The following is a 15,356-nucleotide window of genomic DNA, read 5'->3' as shown; positions in this document are numbered from 1 at the left end:
GAGAGAGAAGGCGCCCCCGTGAGAGGCCGTGGCCTGGCGGTGGCGTCCACCGGGGTCCAGAAGGGAGGTTTGGAGAGCACATCCTGCCTCCTGCCCAGTCCTGTGTGGCCTCCTTCTCTCACAGATTCCTGCTTCTCTTCTAAGTTTTGAAGAGGAAAAAAAAAATGTACAGATGCCTGTCTGAAGTCTGCCTCTGTGGCTGATACTCACAATGGGAATGAAATGCAGGAGCACGTGGCTCTCCGAACGTCACCCTGGCCTGAGCGGGGAGGTCTCCTGAGCAAGGGCTGCCCACAGCCTTGCCCGGGCCCACACGGGGCTGAGCCGCCCCAGGGGCTAACCTGGAGCGTCGTCCAGCCCGTACACCGTCAGAGGCCGGATGACTTTTATCCCTGGGGTATCCATGGGAACCAGGAGCACCGACTGCTGCTGGTGGCGTGGGGCATGAGGGTCTGTTTTTCCCATAAACACACAGAGTTGGCAGCGAGGATCCAGGATGCCTGCCAGGAAGAGAGAGACAGAGCCCATCGTCTGACGCCGGGGCCATCAGATCTCTTTCCAGACACAGGGCGGCCCGGGCACGGCCAAGCCAGCACGCAGACAGAGCTCCTTAAAACAACGCATTCTCCGATGAGTACGGGCAGGCTCTTGACCAGAAGTAAGAACAAAAAGAGTTGGGTTTTGTCCCAGGGAGGACTGAATCCAACATCATAAGAGCAATTAAAAAAAAATAGCATCGTGTTGAGCTGCAAATATAATTTAGAGACAAGAGGCTGAAGCTGCGACTTTCTCCCTGGCGCCCGCCTGGCTCTGCTCCCAGCAGCGGCATGAGCTTCCTGCTGTGGGCCTGCGCTTCCCAATCACGCGAACCCTGAACCCTGCCTCATACTTGCTTAGCAAGGGGACTGGCATCTTAAGTAAGTGGCTCAAGTCACTTCTCTGTTCTCGTTTCCTCCTTGGTGAAATGGGGGAAATAAATCACACCATGAGGACCCCGTGAGCCGAGGTCCCCATGGCAGGGATGGGGGGCCCTGCAGAGCTAAGACGGTGAATTCAGGGCCTGGGGGTGGGGTGGGTGGGGGGAGCCACTGAGGACGAGGCAGGCAGAAGGAGGAGGAGGGAGTGAATGAGAGACCCCCAGTGTGCATGCGGGCAAGTGGTGGCCCACGTAGACCCCCCCGGGTCGCCTAGAGACCCCCTTTATGTCAACTGGAAATGGAGCTGGCCCTGCCGCTGCCCCGACCACAGCAGGCAGAGAGACACGCTGGCCGGCGCAGGCCCACTGAAGTGGAGTGGAAAACTGAATTTCAGACCGAATACCTGAGATCCACCACTTGTGTCCGTTTATCACATAGACGTCGCCCTCCTCTCTGATGGAAGCCTCGATGTTGGTAGCATCTGATGAGGCCACCTGAGGGAGAGCATGTCGGGTCAGAGCTGGCAAGCTGTGTTCCCTGTGCAGCAGGCGGGCCCTGGCAAATATCTGGCCCAAGAAGAAGGAGTTCTGGTGGGTGTCGGCCCAAGTGAGGTACCTGGGGCTCAGTCATGGCAAAACAGGAGCGGGCCTTTCCCTCCAGCAAAGGAGTCAGCCAGCGGGCCTTCTGCTGCTCGGTGGCGTATCGCACCAGAAGTTCCATGTTCCCTGTGTCCGGAGCGGAACAGTTAAATATCTGAAAAGGACAAAAGGCACAGCAGCTGAGCGCCACGTCCAGATTTAAAATGTTAAAACCCTGGAAGGGGACTGGGGCTCCATGTCACAGATCTCTGACGCCTTCAAAGTAATGCTCCCTCTCCCCAGAGAAGTGCAAAGACACACAACATTTTGAATATAGTAGCTGAGACTCCCTGAAGCCACGCCATGGGGCTTTGCGGTCGAGAGAAAGGAGACACGCAGACGCCAGCCAGCCTCGCGCCTCCCAAGACTGCCTCCTTTGCCTCCAGCCACCCACTGTCCTCCCGCATTGGACGTTCAAGTTGGTACCGGCGCTCCTCATCCAGCGCGGGGCAGGTGGGGGACTCAGAGGGGCGCCCAGAATGCAGGAGGGTGACTGGTATGCTTTCGCGGGACCAGGATATTCTCCCAACTGACAAGACCTTAAAGACGGCACCTCGGGGGCGTAGAGAGACATGCCCATGAGTTCACACAGATGTGCATACTCGACGTTGGTCAGTCCTGCTCCGTATTTTCTCTGGGGATCAGTCTCCAAGGGTAAGAAAAGGTTCCAAAGCCCATCGGCCTTGGCTTTTTCCTGTCACGGAAAAAATAAGTCAGAGAAGCACAGTGAATAGTTCAATAGAGCCCGGTGGGAAGTGAGAGAGGGGCTGGGAGAGAAGGCAGACAGCTAGGGGGCTGGACAGAAAGCCTGCAGGCTGTGGCGGCCTAAGCACTAGGAGGCCCAGTGATGGCTAATTCCAGTGACCCAGCAAGCAGTCACTTCCCCCAGTCTCCATAGGACAGACACCCCGCGTACCCCGCGTACCCCGCCTCCCAGCACTGTTAGCGTTGCTGTTGTCCTCGTGACTGTCCTAGTGGTGAAGTTTTCGTGCCCATTGAGGATGGTGGGGCCTCTAGTGATAAGACCTAGTGGATACAAGTGCTTCAGCCCCGGCTGCTTGGGCCTGGTGCGGAAGAAGATGCCCTGAACCAGCTTCCTTTATGAGGGACAACTTTGTTCCTGGAATTTCTAAATGTAGCTCCTCCCTGGGTAACTAGGAAGTCCAGCCTGGGGGTTAGGCGCTCTGGCTCTCAGTTCAGACTCAGCACGCCCAAGCTTGCCTGGGAGACTTCAGGCAAGAGACTTGATCGTACTCATCTGTGAAATGGGACCCTGCCACCCTGCCAGCACGACTGCCGAGTTACAGCAGTGGAAATGGACTGTGGCTCCCTGAGAGGAACTAGGAGTGGGAAGGTTACCGGGGCTCTTAAAATGGACAGAGAGACTTAAGAACAAAGCTCAGAAATGAACAGGAACCCGACAGCCTAGAGGCTGTCCACCGGCAGGCCTGCGGGAGCCCCAGAGTTGTGCAGTGAATGAGTGCCAACTGTTTTCTGTCTTGAAAACACTGTTCACGTCTCCAGTTCCAGGAAGGGAAGTCAGTGGCCTCGCTGGCTCACATGCCCACGTCAGACCAGGGCAGGCGGGGCTCGCACCTTCACTGATGGTTCTGCAGCCTGCATGCACAGTGCGGGAGGGAATGTTCCCAAAGAAACTTGGGGTGCTACTCCCAAGAGAAAGGGGAATGGACTCTAGGCAGCCCATTCTCTAACCGATGTGCAGAACATCCCCCTCATCCGGTTGTTATGAATCACGTGAGCTAACAAAGCGAATACAGGGGGGCCTCCCCTGGTGGCGCAGCAGTTGAGCGCTGGGTTGCAAGGCTGCCCGCAGCCTCTGCAGCACCAGTTGGATCACCGGCCACAGGCGAGGGTCCCACAAAAAAAAAAAAAAAAAAAAAGCGGATACAGGGGCCTGACAGCGAAGCGGGGACTGACTAAGCCCTGGTGCTGATGGCTATTGTCCTCGCTTCTCACGGGAGGGCGCCAGCTGCCCCGACTTTTACATTTATGTTGGGCCTGGTCTCATGTCACAGACTTCTAAATTAACCCATGCATTTGTCTCGCTGCATTAAGCTAACTCACTGAGCGTGCAATGACCAAGGACAAAAGGGGCAGAATAAGGGGACAGATCAACAGATCAAGTAGGATGGGAAGGGAGAAGTAGAAACAAGGAGTTTCTGAGAAGTAGAATAAGGACGTGTATATAGTCATCTCCTTGTAGGGGGAGAGGGAAAAACACAGAAACCCTAAAGATCCAGATCTGAATGCAGGTGCTATTATTTTTATTTTTTATTTTTTTAAGATTTATTTATTTATTTATGCAAGCACTGGGTACAGTCAGAAGCGCGGGAGGGTGAGAGAATTCACCAGAGCCAGAGCGGGGAGCAGAGCAGGCAGAAGGACCGAAGTACACTGCTGAGGGGAGCAGCGGGCGGCAGGAGAGGTCTGCGCGCCATGTGGGACCCTCCTCCGGTGGCCGGGGAGCAGCCGGGGATCGAACCGGCACTGCAGAGGCTGCGGGCAGCTTCGCAACCCAGCGCTCAACCGCTGCGCCACCGGGGAGGCCCGCAGGTGCTATTATTTCTAGCTATGTCCTTGGACAAGTCTGTTTTTGTTCCTTTATTTTTTTTAAAAGATTTATTTATTTATGGGGCTTCCCCGGTGGCGCAGCAGTTGGGCGCTGGGTTGCGAAGCTGCCCACAGCTCTGCAGCACTGGTTCGATCCTTGGCCGCGGGGCGAGGGTCCCACATGGCGCGCAGACCTCTCCTGCCGCCCGCTGCTCCCAGCAGCAGTGTACCTCGGTCCTTCTGCCTGCTCTGCTCCCCGCTCTGGCTCTGGTGAATTCTCTCGCCCTCCCACGCTTCTGACTGTACCCAGTGCTTGTATAAATAAATAAATAAATATTTTTTTTAAATTATTTATTTATTTATTTATTTATTTATGCATCCAAGAACTGGGGTACAGGCCAGAGATGCGGGGGGTGAGAAGACTCACCAGAGACAGAGCAGGGAACAGAACAGGCAGAAGGACCGAAATACACTGCCGAGGGGAGCAGCGGGCAAGACAGGAGAGGTCTGCTGCGCCATGTGGGTTTCTCTCTGGCCAGCCGGGGGTTGAACTCATGCTGCAGAGGCTGCGGATAGCTTCATAGTGCGGTGCTTACTCTTTGCGCCACCAGGGAGGCCCCTGTTTTTGTGCCTTTAAATCCAGGTCAACACGCTGACCTTGCAGGCTTTGTAGAATGCATTGTAAGTAGCCAAATGCTTCTCATTTGTGGGCAGTAATGACAGTTTGGATAAAAACCATGAGTTTCAATTTTACCAGTGGGCCCCCAAATCTTAGTTATTGCTGTGATTCCCCCTCAGGTGCACCTAGACGCACAATGGTCACTGGCAGAGGCCTTCACTGGGCTGCATTTCAGAGTCTGGAGGTTTTGCTCCAAGAGTATTTGCTTTTCTAATGCTTCTGTGCTGAGGGGCCAGGCTTCCAGCAGGTGGGGGGATTAAACATGTGAATCAGCATGTGGGGGATAGGGCATTTCACGCATTACTAATGGGAGGTCAGATGGCTAAACACATTTTTGGTGAAAATATGGCACCATTTATTAAAATTCTAATAGAATGGTCTCATTCTTGGACCAGTATTTTTTTTTAATAGAGGCATGTTTTATTTATTTATTTGTTTGTTTGTTTGTTTTGTTTATACATGCACTGGGTACAGTCAGAAGTGCAGGAGGGTGAGAGAATTCACCAGAGCCAGAGCGGGGAGCAGAGCAGGCAGAAGGACCGAAGCACACTGCTGAGGGGAGCAGCGGGCGGCAGGAGAGGTATGCGCGCCATGCGGGACCCTCCTCCGGTGGCCGGGGAGCAGCCGGGGATCGAACCGGCGCCGCAGAGGCTGCGGGCAGCTTCGCAACCCAGCGCTCAACCGCTGCGCCACCGGGGAGGCCCACCAGTATTTTTACTTCATAAAATGTATCCTCTAGAAACGGTAATTGTACAGAGAAACAAGAGCACCTTGCCTGCACAGGAACCAGGCTGTTTTCTTACTCTGGGGGGCTCCCTCACTGCATCCATTTCATGGGGTCAGGCCGAGTCTCCTCCTACAGAAAGAGGAGGCCAGATACCTCCTCCTCCCTGCCTCCTGGGAGGCATGTTTGGGCCTAGGACATGTGCCCACCCACTGAGAATCCCACCTCCAACTCCAAGTCCTAAAGCCATCTTTATTTATTTATTTATTTATTCATTCATTCATTCATTCATTCGTTTATTTAAAATGGACCCTTTATGGTTTTTTTTTTAGATTTATTTATTTATGCATAAAAGAGCCAGGGTGTAGGCCTGAGGTGCGGGGGGTGGGGTGAGAGGATTCACCAGAGACAGAGCGGGCAGCAGAACAGGCAGATCTACTGAAATACACTGCTGAGGGGAGCAGTGGGCGAGGCCGGAGAGGTCTGCTGCACCATGTGGGTAGCTCCCTGGCCAGGGATCGAACTCATGCTGCAGTGGCTGCGGGTAGCCTCATAGGTTGTGTCCTAACCCCTTGCACCACAAGGGAGGCCCGATAATGCTATTTTTTTAAAAGTAGATGATGGCAGAAATATGTGCTGCTAGACCTGAAATCACTTAAAACTAAAGTGAGTTGTGACAAATCCTGACACAGATCAGGCGGTGTTTCTGTTGATTGGCCTCAGTGGTGTTTTCTTGCGTCGAGAGCATAAACAACTCACTATTGATTTGGTCCTTTAGCTTTGATATTGTGGATTCTTTAAAGGGAGACTTTATTAACTGTTATGTTTTTTTTTTTTTAAACTTTATTTATTTTTTACAGATTTATTTATTTATTTATACAAGCACTGGGTACAGTCAGAAGCGCGGGAGGGTGAGAGAATTCACCAGAGCCAGAGCGGGGAGCAGAGCAGGCAGAAGGACCGAAGTCCACTGCTGAGGGGAGCAGCGGGCGGCAGGAGAGGTCTGCGCGCCGTGCGGGACCCTCCTCCGGTGGCCGGCAAGTGGCCGGGGATCGAACTGGCGCTGCAGAGGCTGCGGGCAGCTTCGCAACCCAGCGCTCAACCGCTGTGCCACCGGGGAGGCCCTGTTTTTGTTTTTTTAAACAGGTTACAGTGCTTTCTTTATTTTTAATTTATTTTTGCATAGAAGAAAGTATAAGTTAGAGGTTTGGGGCAGAGGGGTGAAAGGATTCACTAGAGACAGAGTGGGGAGCAGAACAGGTGGATCTACTCAAATACACTGCTGAGGGGAGCAGCGGGCAAGGCAGGAGAGGTCTGCTGCGCCATGTGGGTCAGCTCCCTGGCCGGGGATTGAACTCAGGCTGTAATGGTGATAGCACTGAGACAACCCCAGGCCACCAGGGAGGCCCTAACTGATGTGTTTTAAATCACACTGTTTCAAATTTACAGAATTCCAATGTGCATAAAATAAGCCTGCCCGTGCAGGATTAGAAGCCACAGACACCGCCTCCACCTGCCCGGGCTGCACTCCCTGCCTGAGGTGATGGAAGGCAGAGAATTCCATTCGACTGTCCTGTCCCTTCACCCAGGGGAGGGCACAGATGTGCCTGCTGGACAGGCTGAGGGTCCGCCGTGCTACCAGGGTCTTAGTGACACTCAGGCTGCTTTACCTTGAGGTCCTCCAGCAGCGGGGACGGGGTCCACCTCTCTGCGGAGAACTGGTGACGCTGCAGCTCAGGCTCAGCGGGGTACACGTGCTGCTCCATGAACTGCTGCAGCCGCTGGTGCAACGCCCTGACCTCGGGGGACAGGCCCTCTGGAGAGATGACCAGCCCGCCCTTTGGGGTGGGGGCAGGTCCTGGCAGGGAGCTGTAACTCCTCGTGCCGGGGGGGCTCAACAGGGACTGCGGACCAGCCAGGGTGTGGTGCCACCTCGCTGATGGCGTTGTGGCTGGCATCTCTTTGAAAACCCGGAAGCCCTCTTTGATTGCAAAGTCCCATGCCAGGTTAGCCAGGAATTCGATCACCTTCCCACTCTCTTCAGCGGTGGCCGAGCTCGCTTGTCCTACGGGGAGGCGAAGAACAGTGATTAGTCCCCAAGCACCCTTCACGCTAGCGCAAAGGAGTGACGCTGTGTTACATCAGCGGCCACTGCGCTGGCCTAGCACTTGCCACGAAGTGGACATGGCCTGCGGGCTTTGCGAGCGTTACTACAGCTCAAGGAGTTCCCAAAGCAGTACGCCGCCCTGACCCCCACTTCACAGCCGGGTCTGCGTCTGGAGGAGACGCGCCCGAGCGAACTCAGAGGGTCGGAAGCTGGGGGGCAGCTCAGCCTGCTCCCTGCTCTTTACCTCTTCTTGTCCTAAAGAAACTAAACTAAATCCAGAAGGCCCCCAAATCACTTCTGCCGCCGGCAGTGCATGGGCTAGAGGAGAACCCCACATTACCCTAGACGGGCCCGGCTAGGAAGGGACAAGGGCCGCACCAGCCATGGCGGCTGACTAACTGCCAGCTTCTGGGAGCCATTCTGTGGCCATCGACACCATCACCAGCACTGGGGGACACACCCTCGCCTCGTGCGCTGCCTCTACTTTCCTTAATACGTCACCCTGACAATTTTTTACATTAAGATACAGCACACACAAGCCCTGCTCGGTGTGCAGTTCCGCGGGCCCAGATAACCATCACTGTGCTGTCGAGATACAGGGTGCCCACGTCACCCTGAGTTTCCACAGGCTCCCTTTGCACGCAATCTCTGCCCCAGCCCCCGGCAACACTGACCTGTGTTCCCGCAGTGTCCTTTCTGGAACAGCAGGTAAACACACACCTCACGTCGACTCCCACGCGGCGTCTTTCACTCGCACCTTGCTGGTCCCCACAGGGGACTCCCAGCCACATTGCCCGCAAGATTTTTAGCATTTTCCTCATTCTCTTTGATGCAATAAATCCCCTACCCTGGGTGGTTTCACTTGAAAATTTTTGGTACGATATTTTAATAAATTTTGAAAACTAGTTTAAATATTTTAAAGACTATACGTATAGGACACATACCTAATGGCAAATGGTTGAATTAACTGAATCCTAGAGAATTTGGCTAAGCCGGGCCCTCTGCGGCCACACCGGCCGGTTACCTGAGAGCGCGCGCTTGTAGACTCCCTGCAGAACTGCGGCCCAGCGGAAGAAGGAGAAGGCCATGTAGAAGCTCCAGTTCTCCACGGCGGGGATGCCCGCGTTGACGCAGTACATCCTGCTGTATTCCTCTGCAGTCGGGATTCCCAGCGGAGCCAAGTCATAGTCACTCAAACCTGAGGCAACAGACAGAGCCGCCCCCGGCTGTCAGTGACCCTGCTGCTCTGAGGCCCGTGAGTATTTACATTCCTAAAATCTGTTCATTCCTTGCAAATTATCTTCCAACGAGTTCTAAGGGTTGACGAGGTATTTCCATAGTTCTGCCTCCCACGGGAGGCTGGAATCCAGGCTTGAAACTATTATTCACAAATGGCTTTAAAAAGTTGCAGACTGAAAAAAAAAATTAAAAGTTTCAGACTAAATGGGCAGTAAAGCCAGGAATGAGGCTTTCAGTTCCACCTGGAGGACAGTTCAGGACGGAGGCGTATTAGTTCTCATCAGTGTTTCCATTAAAAAATGATATTGAAAGAAAGATCCCACCAAATTACAAAAAAGATATTACAACAAATTAAAAAAGTCCTGCTTTTCCTCATTTGAAATGTTTTCATGGCTCAAGAGCATGTAATACATTCCAGTCCTGGGAATGATCCTAGGAGTAAACCTTAAACATGGGCAAAGATAGTTACTGCATTTTTGTGGGCACAGGGGAGAGGTAACATTTGTTTATTTATTTATTTTTAAATTTTTTAATTTTTTTTTTTAAGATTTATTTATTTATTTATTTATCCAAGCACTGGGTACAGTCAGAAGCGCGGGAGGGTGAGAGAATTCACCAGAGCCAGAGCCGGGAGCAGAGCAGGCAGAAGGACCGAAGGACACTGCTGAGGGGAGCAGCGGGCGGCAGGTGGGACCCTCTTTCGGTGGCCGGGGAGCAGCCGGGGATCGAACCAGCGCCGCAGAGGCTGCGGGCAGCTTCGCAACCCAGCGCTCAACCGCTGCGCCACCGGGGAGGCCCGAGAGGTAACATTTAAAAAGAAAAAAAGTGAAAACAAATTAAATATCCAAAATAGGAACCAAACCAAATGTCTTAAGTTAGTTCTACAATAAATCCTATCTTGTCATTTAAAATGATGCCATAGAAAAAACAATACTGAATGGCATGAAAACAAGTCCAGAGTATATAAATCAGAGGAAATCAGCCAGCATAAAATTACATAATCACATTTTCCATTAAAAATGGACAGGATGGCGACTCATTAAAATGAATGACAAGATGAAACGGAACTAACTAGTGAGGGCTTTAACAGTTTTTGTCATCTGTAGGCTCTAAAATTTTTCTAAAATTTTAAAATAAATGTGTATTTTGTTTTTCAAATGAAATAGAAGTTAGTTGGCTGAAAGCATACGAGGTGCCCAACACATGCTCCTCCCACCCACACCACCCCTGCCCCCACTGCCACAGGAGAGCGTTTCAACTGCATTTTCCAACAAAATCGCCAGCACCTCAATTTTACACACCAGCCCAATCACACACTACGTCCCCCGCCCAACATTTTGAGAGTGGAGCTGACTCCATCCCATCCTCCCTCACCACCACCACCCCCACCCCCCACCCGCACCGGCCCCCACCCGCAGTCCCTACCTTGCAGCAAAGGAAAGCTAGAAGGCAGGTAGTAAATCATGCAGCTGGAGGCCACATCCGCCAGGGGATCACCCAAGGTAGAGAGTTCCCAGTCTAGGACAGCAAGCACCTCGGCCTTTTCTGGATGGAGGAGCAGGTTGTCCAGCCTGGAGAGGTCACAGGAGGGACAGAGAGGCCGCTCTGAGAAAACTGACCAGCAGGATGTCCTCTGAGCTGGCTGGCTGTGTTTGCCCCTCAGTGCACTCCCCAGCCTGCCTGTGCCCGGGGGCCCAAGCTCACAGGTCGTCTGTCCACTGCCCACCCTCAGGCCCCGTTGGGCTCAGCAGATGAGGATGAGAGCGGGAGATGGGAGGAGGCCTAGCTATTCAGTCCCCCAGCTCCTCTCAGCACATAGCTGAGGGCAGCTCTGTTCCTCCCCTTGGGCCACAGCTCTGGTCAGGCCCCGTCTGCATGCAGCTGCCCCCCTCTGGATTCTGGTAACTATGCCTTCCCTGGGATGGTTTTAAAACAGCTCTGCAAATTCTCAGACGCTCCCATCACAAAAGGTAGACTCCAAGTCAAGTCCCTTGAAGCAGCTCCCTTCTGACAATCTATTGCAGGTGGAAGAGGAGCTGAGTGACTCCGGAGCCTGCAGCTGACTCCAGACCCAGCCTGAGAGCTGCCCAGGGGAAACCGCTGCCCTGTCCCCATGCTGCAGGTTTGTTTGCATTTCTGCCACATGGCTTGGGAGATGCCTTTTGTGCACCAGGAATGATGGGAGCCCATGCCTGCACTCAGGCCTAAGGGTGGCAACAGCTGCCTCAGGTGCCAGGTCAACCCCCCATCGTGAAGCAGGCCATAGGGGCTGAGGCTGAGAACCTCACCTTCCCAGGCCCGGCACAGGAGGCGCAGTGTTAGGGGATTCACTTGCTGTGTGTAAATCTGCACCCTCCTCGAGCGCCTACCTGAAATCCCCATGCACCACCGAGGTCCTCTGCTGCCTGGGCAGGTGGAGCGGCAGCCATTCGATCAGCCTCTCCATCGCAGGGATGGTGCTGGTTTCCGATGCTCGATACTGCTTAATCCAGGTTTGCACCTGGCATCGAATATAGTCTCCTGGGGGCAAGAGCATTAGAATCTGGGGTGCCGATTTCAACGCCCTCCAGAGGTTTCCACAACTCTCCGGGGGGGGGGGGGTGTGGAACCCCACAGTGCTCTGCGGCATCACCTTCCTGTGACTGGAGTTTCCCAGATGAGGCTCCTGCCGCCCCTGGTGGGAGCCACTGGCTGTTGTTTGGCAGCAACCATGCGATCTGGGCACTGGTCCCGGCCATGTGGCCTGAAGTCTGGTCCCCAGCCCTCTAAGAGATCCTAGGAGCTTCCTAATGGCCTTCCATAAATCCCTTTTTGGCTAAACAACAGTGACTAAGAGCATGGCTGCTGGGGCTGGACTGCCGGAGTTGGAGTGCCAAATCCGCCACTCTGTGTGGCCCCAGGCAGGCTACTTAACCTCTCTGTGCCGTAGTTGCCTTATCCATGAGCTGATCCTCACAGAGCTGCTGGGAGGATAAAGTATGGAAAGCCCCTGGAACTGTCCCTGCCACGCAGTAAGTGCTACATGAGCAAGTGCTGTTATTATTCAGTTGTCTACCAGGAAACCCAGCAGATACCACAGTTGAGGAACTTGCAAGTTCCATCTGGGATGGGACGCTGGGAGGAGTTCTGGAGCCACTTGGCTGGCAGCCGAACTCTCGGAAGGATTTAACCTCTCAGCCTCCTTGGCACAGCGAGTGTGGTCACACCTGTATTCCATTGGACTGTCGTGAACACTAAAGGGAATTCTCCTGTAACATGTCAAATCAAAATAACATGGCACAGAATGGTGGTCATTATTACCGTCACTATTGTCAATTACTAATTGTTATTATTGTTAATATAATTAATAAATATGTCCGGTCCCTAACTGTAAACCAATCTCTCATCTGAGAGAAGAAGATCCCCAGAGGCTGAAGGGTCTGAAGGCAAACAGAAGGAGAGTGAGCTCTTCCTGTGGAATCCAGTGCCTGTTTGGAGCCGCCCTTCGGAAGATCCAGCTTAGCCGTGCGAGATGGAGAGCAAAATCCATGATATATGCCAAAATGAATCACACCTTTAGGACAACTTCCTGTATTCAAGAATTACAGGATACAGGAGACAGCAGTAAATGAAACCATAAGGAAATAATCGAGGTGAATCTATTAAGAGAACTGACCTGCCCTCAAAAAATTCATTTAAAAAGAGGGGGTGGGGCCTCCCCAGTGGCACAGTGGTTGAGCGCTGGGTTGCGAAGCTGCCCGCGGCCTCTGCGGCGCCAGTTCGATCCCCGGCTGCTCCCCGGCCACCTGAGGAGGGTCCCACATGGCGCGCAGACCTCTCCTGCCGCCCGCTGCTCCCCTCAGCAATGTACTTCGGTCCTTCTGCCTGCTCTGCTCCCCGCTCTGGCTCTGGTGAATTCTCTCACCCTCCCGCGCTTCTGCCTGTACCCATTGCATGTATAAACAAACAAAACAAACAAACAAATAAATAAATAAACATGCCTCTATAAAAAAAAAAAAAAAAAAAGGGGAGGAAATTTAAAAAAAAAAAAATAAAAAAAATAAAAAGAGGGGGTGGGGAACTATTCTAGATTCCTTGATCAGACCCTGATTTGGAAAAGGAACCCCACTTATAAAAGCTGTTGAGAGGATAATGAGGAAATCTGAATATGAATTAGGTTTCAGACATTCTTGGAAATGGATCTGGGACTCCCATCACCCATGCAGCCAGCCTAGGGCTGCACAATCCCCTTCTCCTGGGGAGCAGACAGGCTGTCCCAGGCCTCTGGTGCTGTTGTCACTGGTCCTTAGCAGGCCGGCAAGGCACTGAAATGTCCTGCCCAGCAGCCTGCCCCTCTGGGATAAGAAAAGAGGATTATGTGTTCCCTGCTGGTCCATGGTGGGAAGGCTCTTGGTGACAATTAGCCAGTACCTAAAGGGTCTTTGTCAAAAGTTTCTATGGATTAGAAATCATGTTTGCATGTGCTTCTTCTTTCTTTAAACAAATTTAAATGTGTGCTCTGGAATAGAAAATACATTCACATAGCTAGAAATGAAAGTGACAAGAGGAGATGCATTGACGTATTTCTCCAACTCTCTGCCAGCCACTCAGCTCTGTCCCCAAAGGCAGCCGGAGACCAGTCTCACGGGTATCCTTTTGGAGATACTCTCGCCGTGCTAGCAAACATTTAAATTTATTTAAATATATTTAAATGAACCTCTTTCCCACAAATGGCAGCATCTGTACATAGCCAATGTCCTGCCTGGCAGTTGGGTTCTAACATAACTTGGGAATTTAAAAGGAGCCATCCCGGCCCCTGTAGCTGGGTCAGTAAATCTGAAAGATGATGTGGCTGCTTCATGCTGTCAAGCTCAAAACACAGCCATGGTCTGGGAGGCTGGGCTACCCGAAATCACTTCAGAGTTCTGCTTCATCCCTTTGTGCTTGATAGGTCAATGGAAAGAACATGAAGTCTTTGAAAATGAGAGGCCAAGGGGGCCTCCCTGGTGGCGCAAGGGTTAAAGATAGTGCTATCAAGCTATCGCCAGCCACTGCAGCACAAGTTCAATTCCCGACCAGAGAGGTGACCCACATGGTGCAGCAGACCTCTCCTGTCTTGTCCACTGCTCCCCTCAGCAGTGGATTTCAGTCAGTCTGCCTGTTCTGCTCCTCACTCTGACTCTGGTGAATCCTCTCACCCGCCCCATGCCTCTGGCCTGTACCCCAGCTCTTATATGCATAAATAAATCTTTTTTATTTTTTTTTTGTGGGACCCTCGCCGGCGACCAGGGAACGAACTGGCGCTGCAGAGACTGCGGCTCACAACCCAGCGCTCAACCACTGCGCCACCAGGGGAGGTCTGCATAAATAAATCTTAAAAAAAAAAAAAGAAGAAGAAAAATGGCCTCCCTGGTGGCACAGCGGGTTGCGGTCAGCACTGTGAAGCTGTCTGCAGCCTCTGCTGCTTGGGTTCAATTCCCGGCCGGCCGGGGAGATTCCCACATGACGCGGCAGAACCCTCCTGTCTCGCCCGCTGCTCCCCTCAGCAGTGGATTTCAGTCAGTCTGCCTGTTCTGCTCCCCACTCTGTCTCTGGTGAATCCTCTCACCCTCCCACGCCTCTGGCCTGTACCCCAGCTCTTGTATAAATAAAAAATAAATCTTAAAAAAAAAAAGAAAAAAAAGAAAATGAGAGGCTAAGGGTCTGAGGACAGCGAGTAGGACAGGGCCTGCCCATCCCCTGTTCTCTCCAAGGCCCAGTATCGCACTGCCCACGCTTCCCCTTTATGTCATCAAAGCTCTGGGACTGCTGCCATCTCATTGCCTTCCCATCAGCCCTGTGAGGGAGGCAGGGCAGGGTTTTTTTGATTTTTAACCAAATCTTTACTATTGAGAAAACTATGCAAAGTGCTATGACTCGCCCACAGTGCTGGACAAGCAGCATCTAGCTGCGGCCCAGCATCCTTGGCCTCCCGAAACAGTGGACCAATGTAAGTGAATCACTGGTCTCTGTCTTACGGTGCTCTTGCTGGTAGTGAGGGCTGCCAGATAACACACAGTTAAATTTGATTTTCAGATAAACAAACACACTGTTAATGTGAGTTTTTTCCAAAGACCACCAAGATGGGGACACCCCCACTGAGTCTGGATCTCTGGCCGATAGGTCAGAGTACAGGACGATGACAAGTAATTTGCTGTACTTGGAAGGGGTAGGGGCAGTGAGAGTCCCCACCCCGGGCTGGGGGTCAGCAAGCCTGTAGGGGCTTGCTGCAGGGGCAAAGTGTCTCTAACTATTTGGGGACTTGGATCATGTGCCTGTGGAGTGGTGGAATTTTAGGTGACTCAGCAGAACTATGTGAGGGTTTGATGTACAGTGGACACACGGCAGCCTTCCATGGGTCCTAAAGTAAACAGGAACATTTGGGTTAAAAGCAGAGAAGGAAAGGATTACAGCTTGGCTGAGCGATTCTTTTTGACTATGGCCAGGAATCCACACTGGCCAG

General features: G+C 52.6%; 1 protein-coding gene across 1 annotated transcript in view; it reads right to left on the bottom strand.

Annotated features, from left to right (window-relative positions):
• The window catches only part of ACAD10 (acyl-CoA dehydrogenase family member 10), a gene marked incomplete at both ends in the record, with an annotated part of 33,663 nt that overhangs the window by 4,309 nt on the left and 13,998 nt on the right, over window positions 1–15,356 (bottom strand). The window contains 8 exons of the mRNA XM_084253691.1: window positions 342–500; window positions 1,321–1,411; window positions 1,533–1,670; window positions 2,109–2,249; window positions 7,200–7,594; window positions 8,661–8,834; window positions 10,301–10,446; window positions 11,245–11,395. Coding sequence (XP_084109817.1) covers window positions 342–500; window positions 1,321–1,411; window positions 1,533–1,670; window positions 2,109–2,249; window positions 7,200–7,594; window positions 8,661–8,834; window positions 10,301–10,446; window positions 11,245–11,395 — 1,395 coding nt within the window. The remainder of the gene's footprint in view (window positions 1–341; window positions 501–1,320; window positions 1,412–1,532; window positions 1,671–2,108; window positions 2,250–7,199; window positions 7,595–8,660; window positions 8,835–10,300; window positions 10,447–11,244; window positions 11,396–15,356) is intronic.

The sequence above is a fragment of the Talpa europaea genome (assembly GCF_964194135.1).
Source record: "Talpa europaea genome assembly, chromosome: 14".
Classification (NCBI taxonomy): domain Eukaryota; kingdom Metazoa; phylum Chordata; class Mammalia; order Eulipotyphla; family Talpidae; genus Talpa; species Talpa europaea.
The sequence above is the reverse complement of the archived record's forward strand: the minus strand, read 5'-3'. Positions and strand labels throughout refer to the sequence as shown.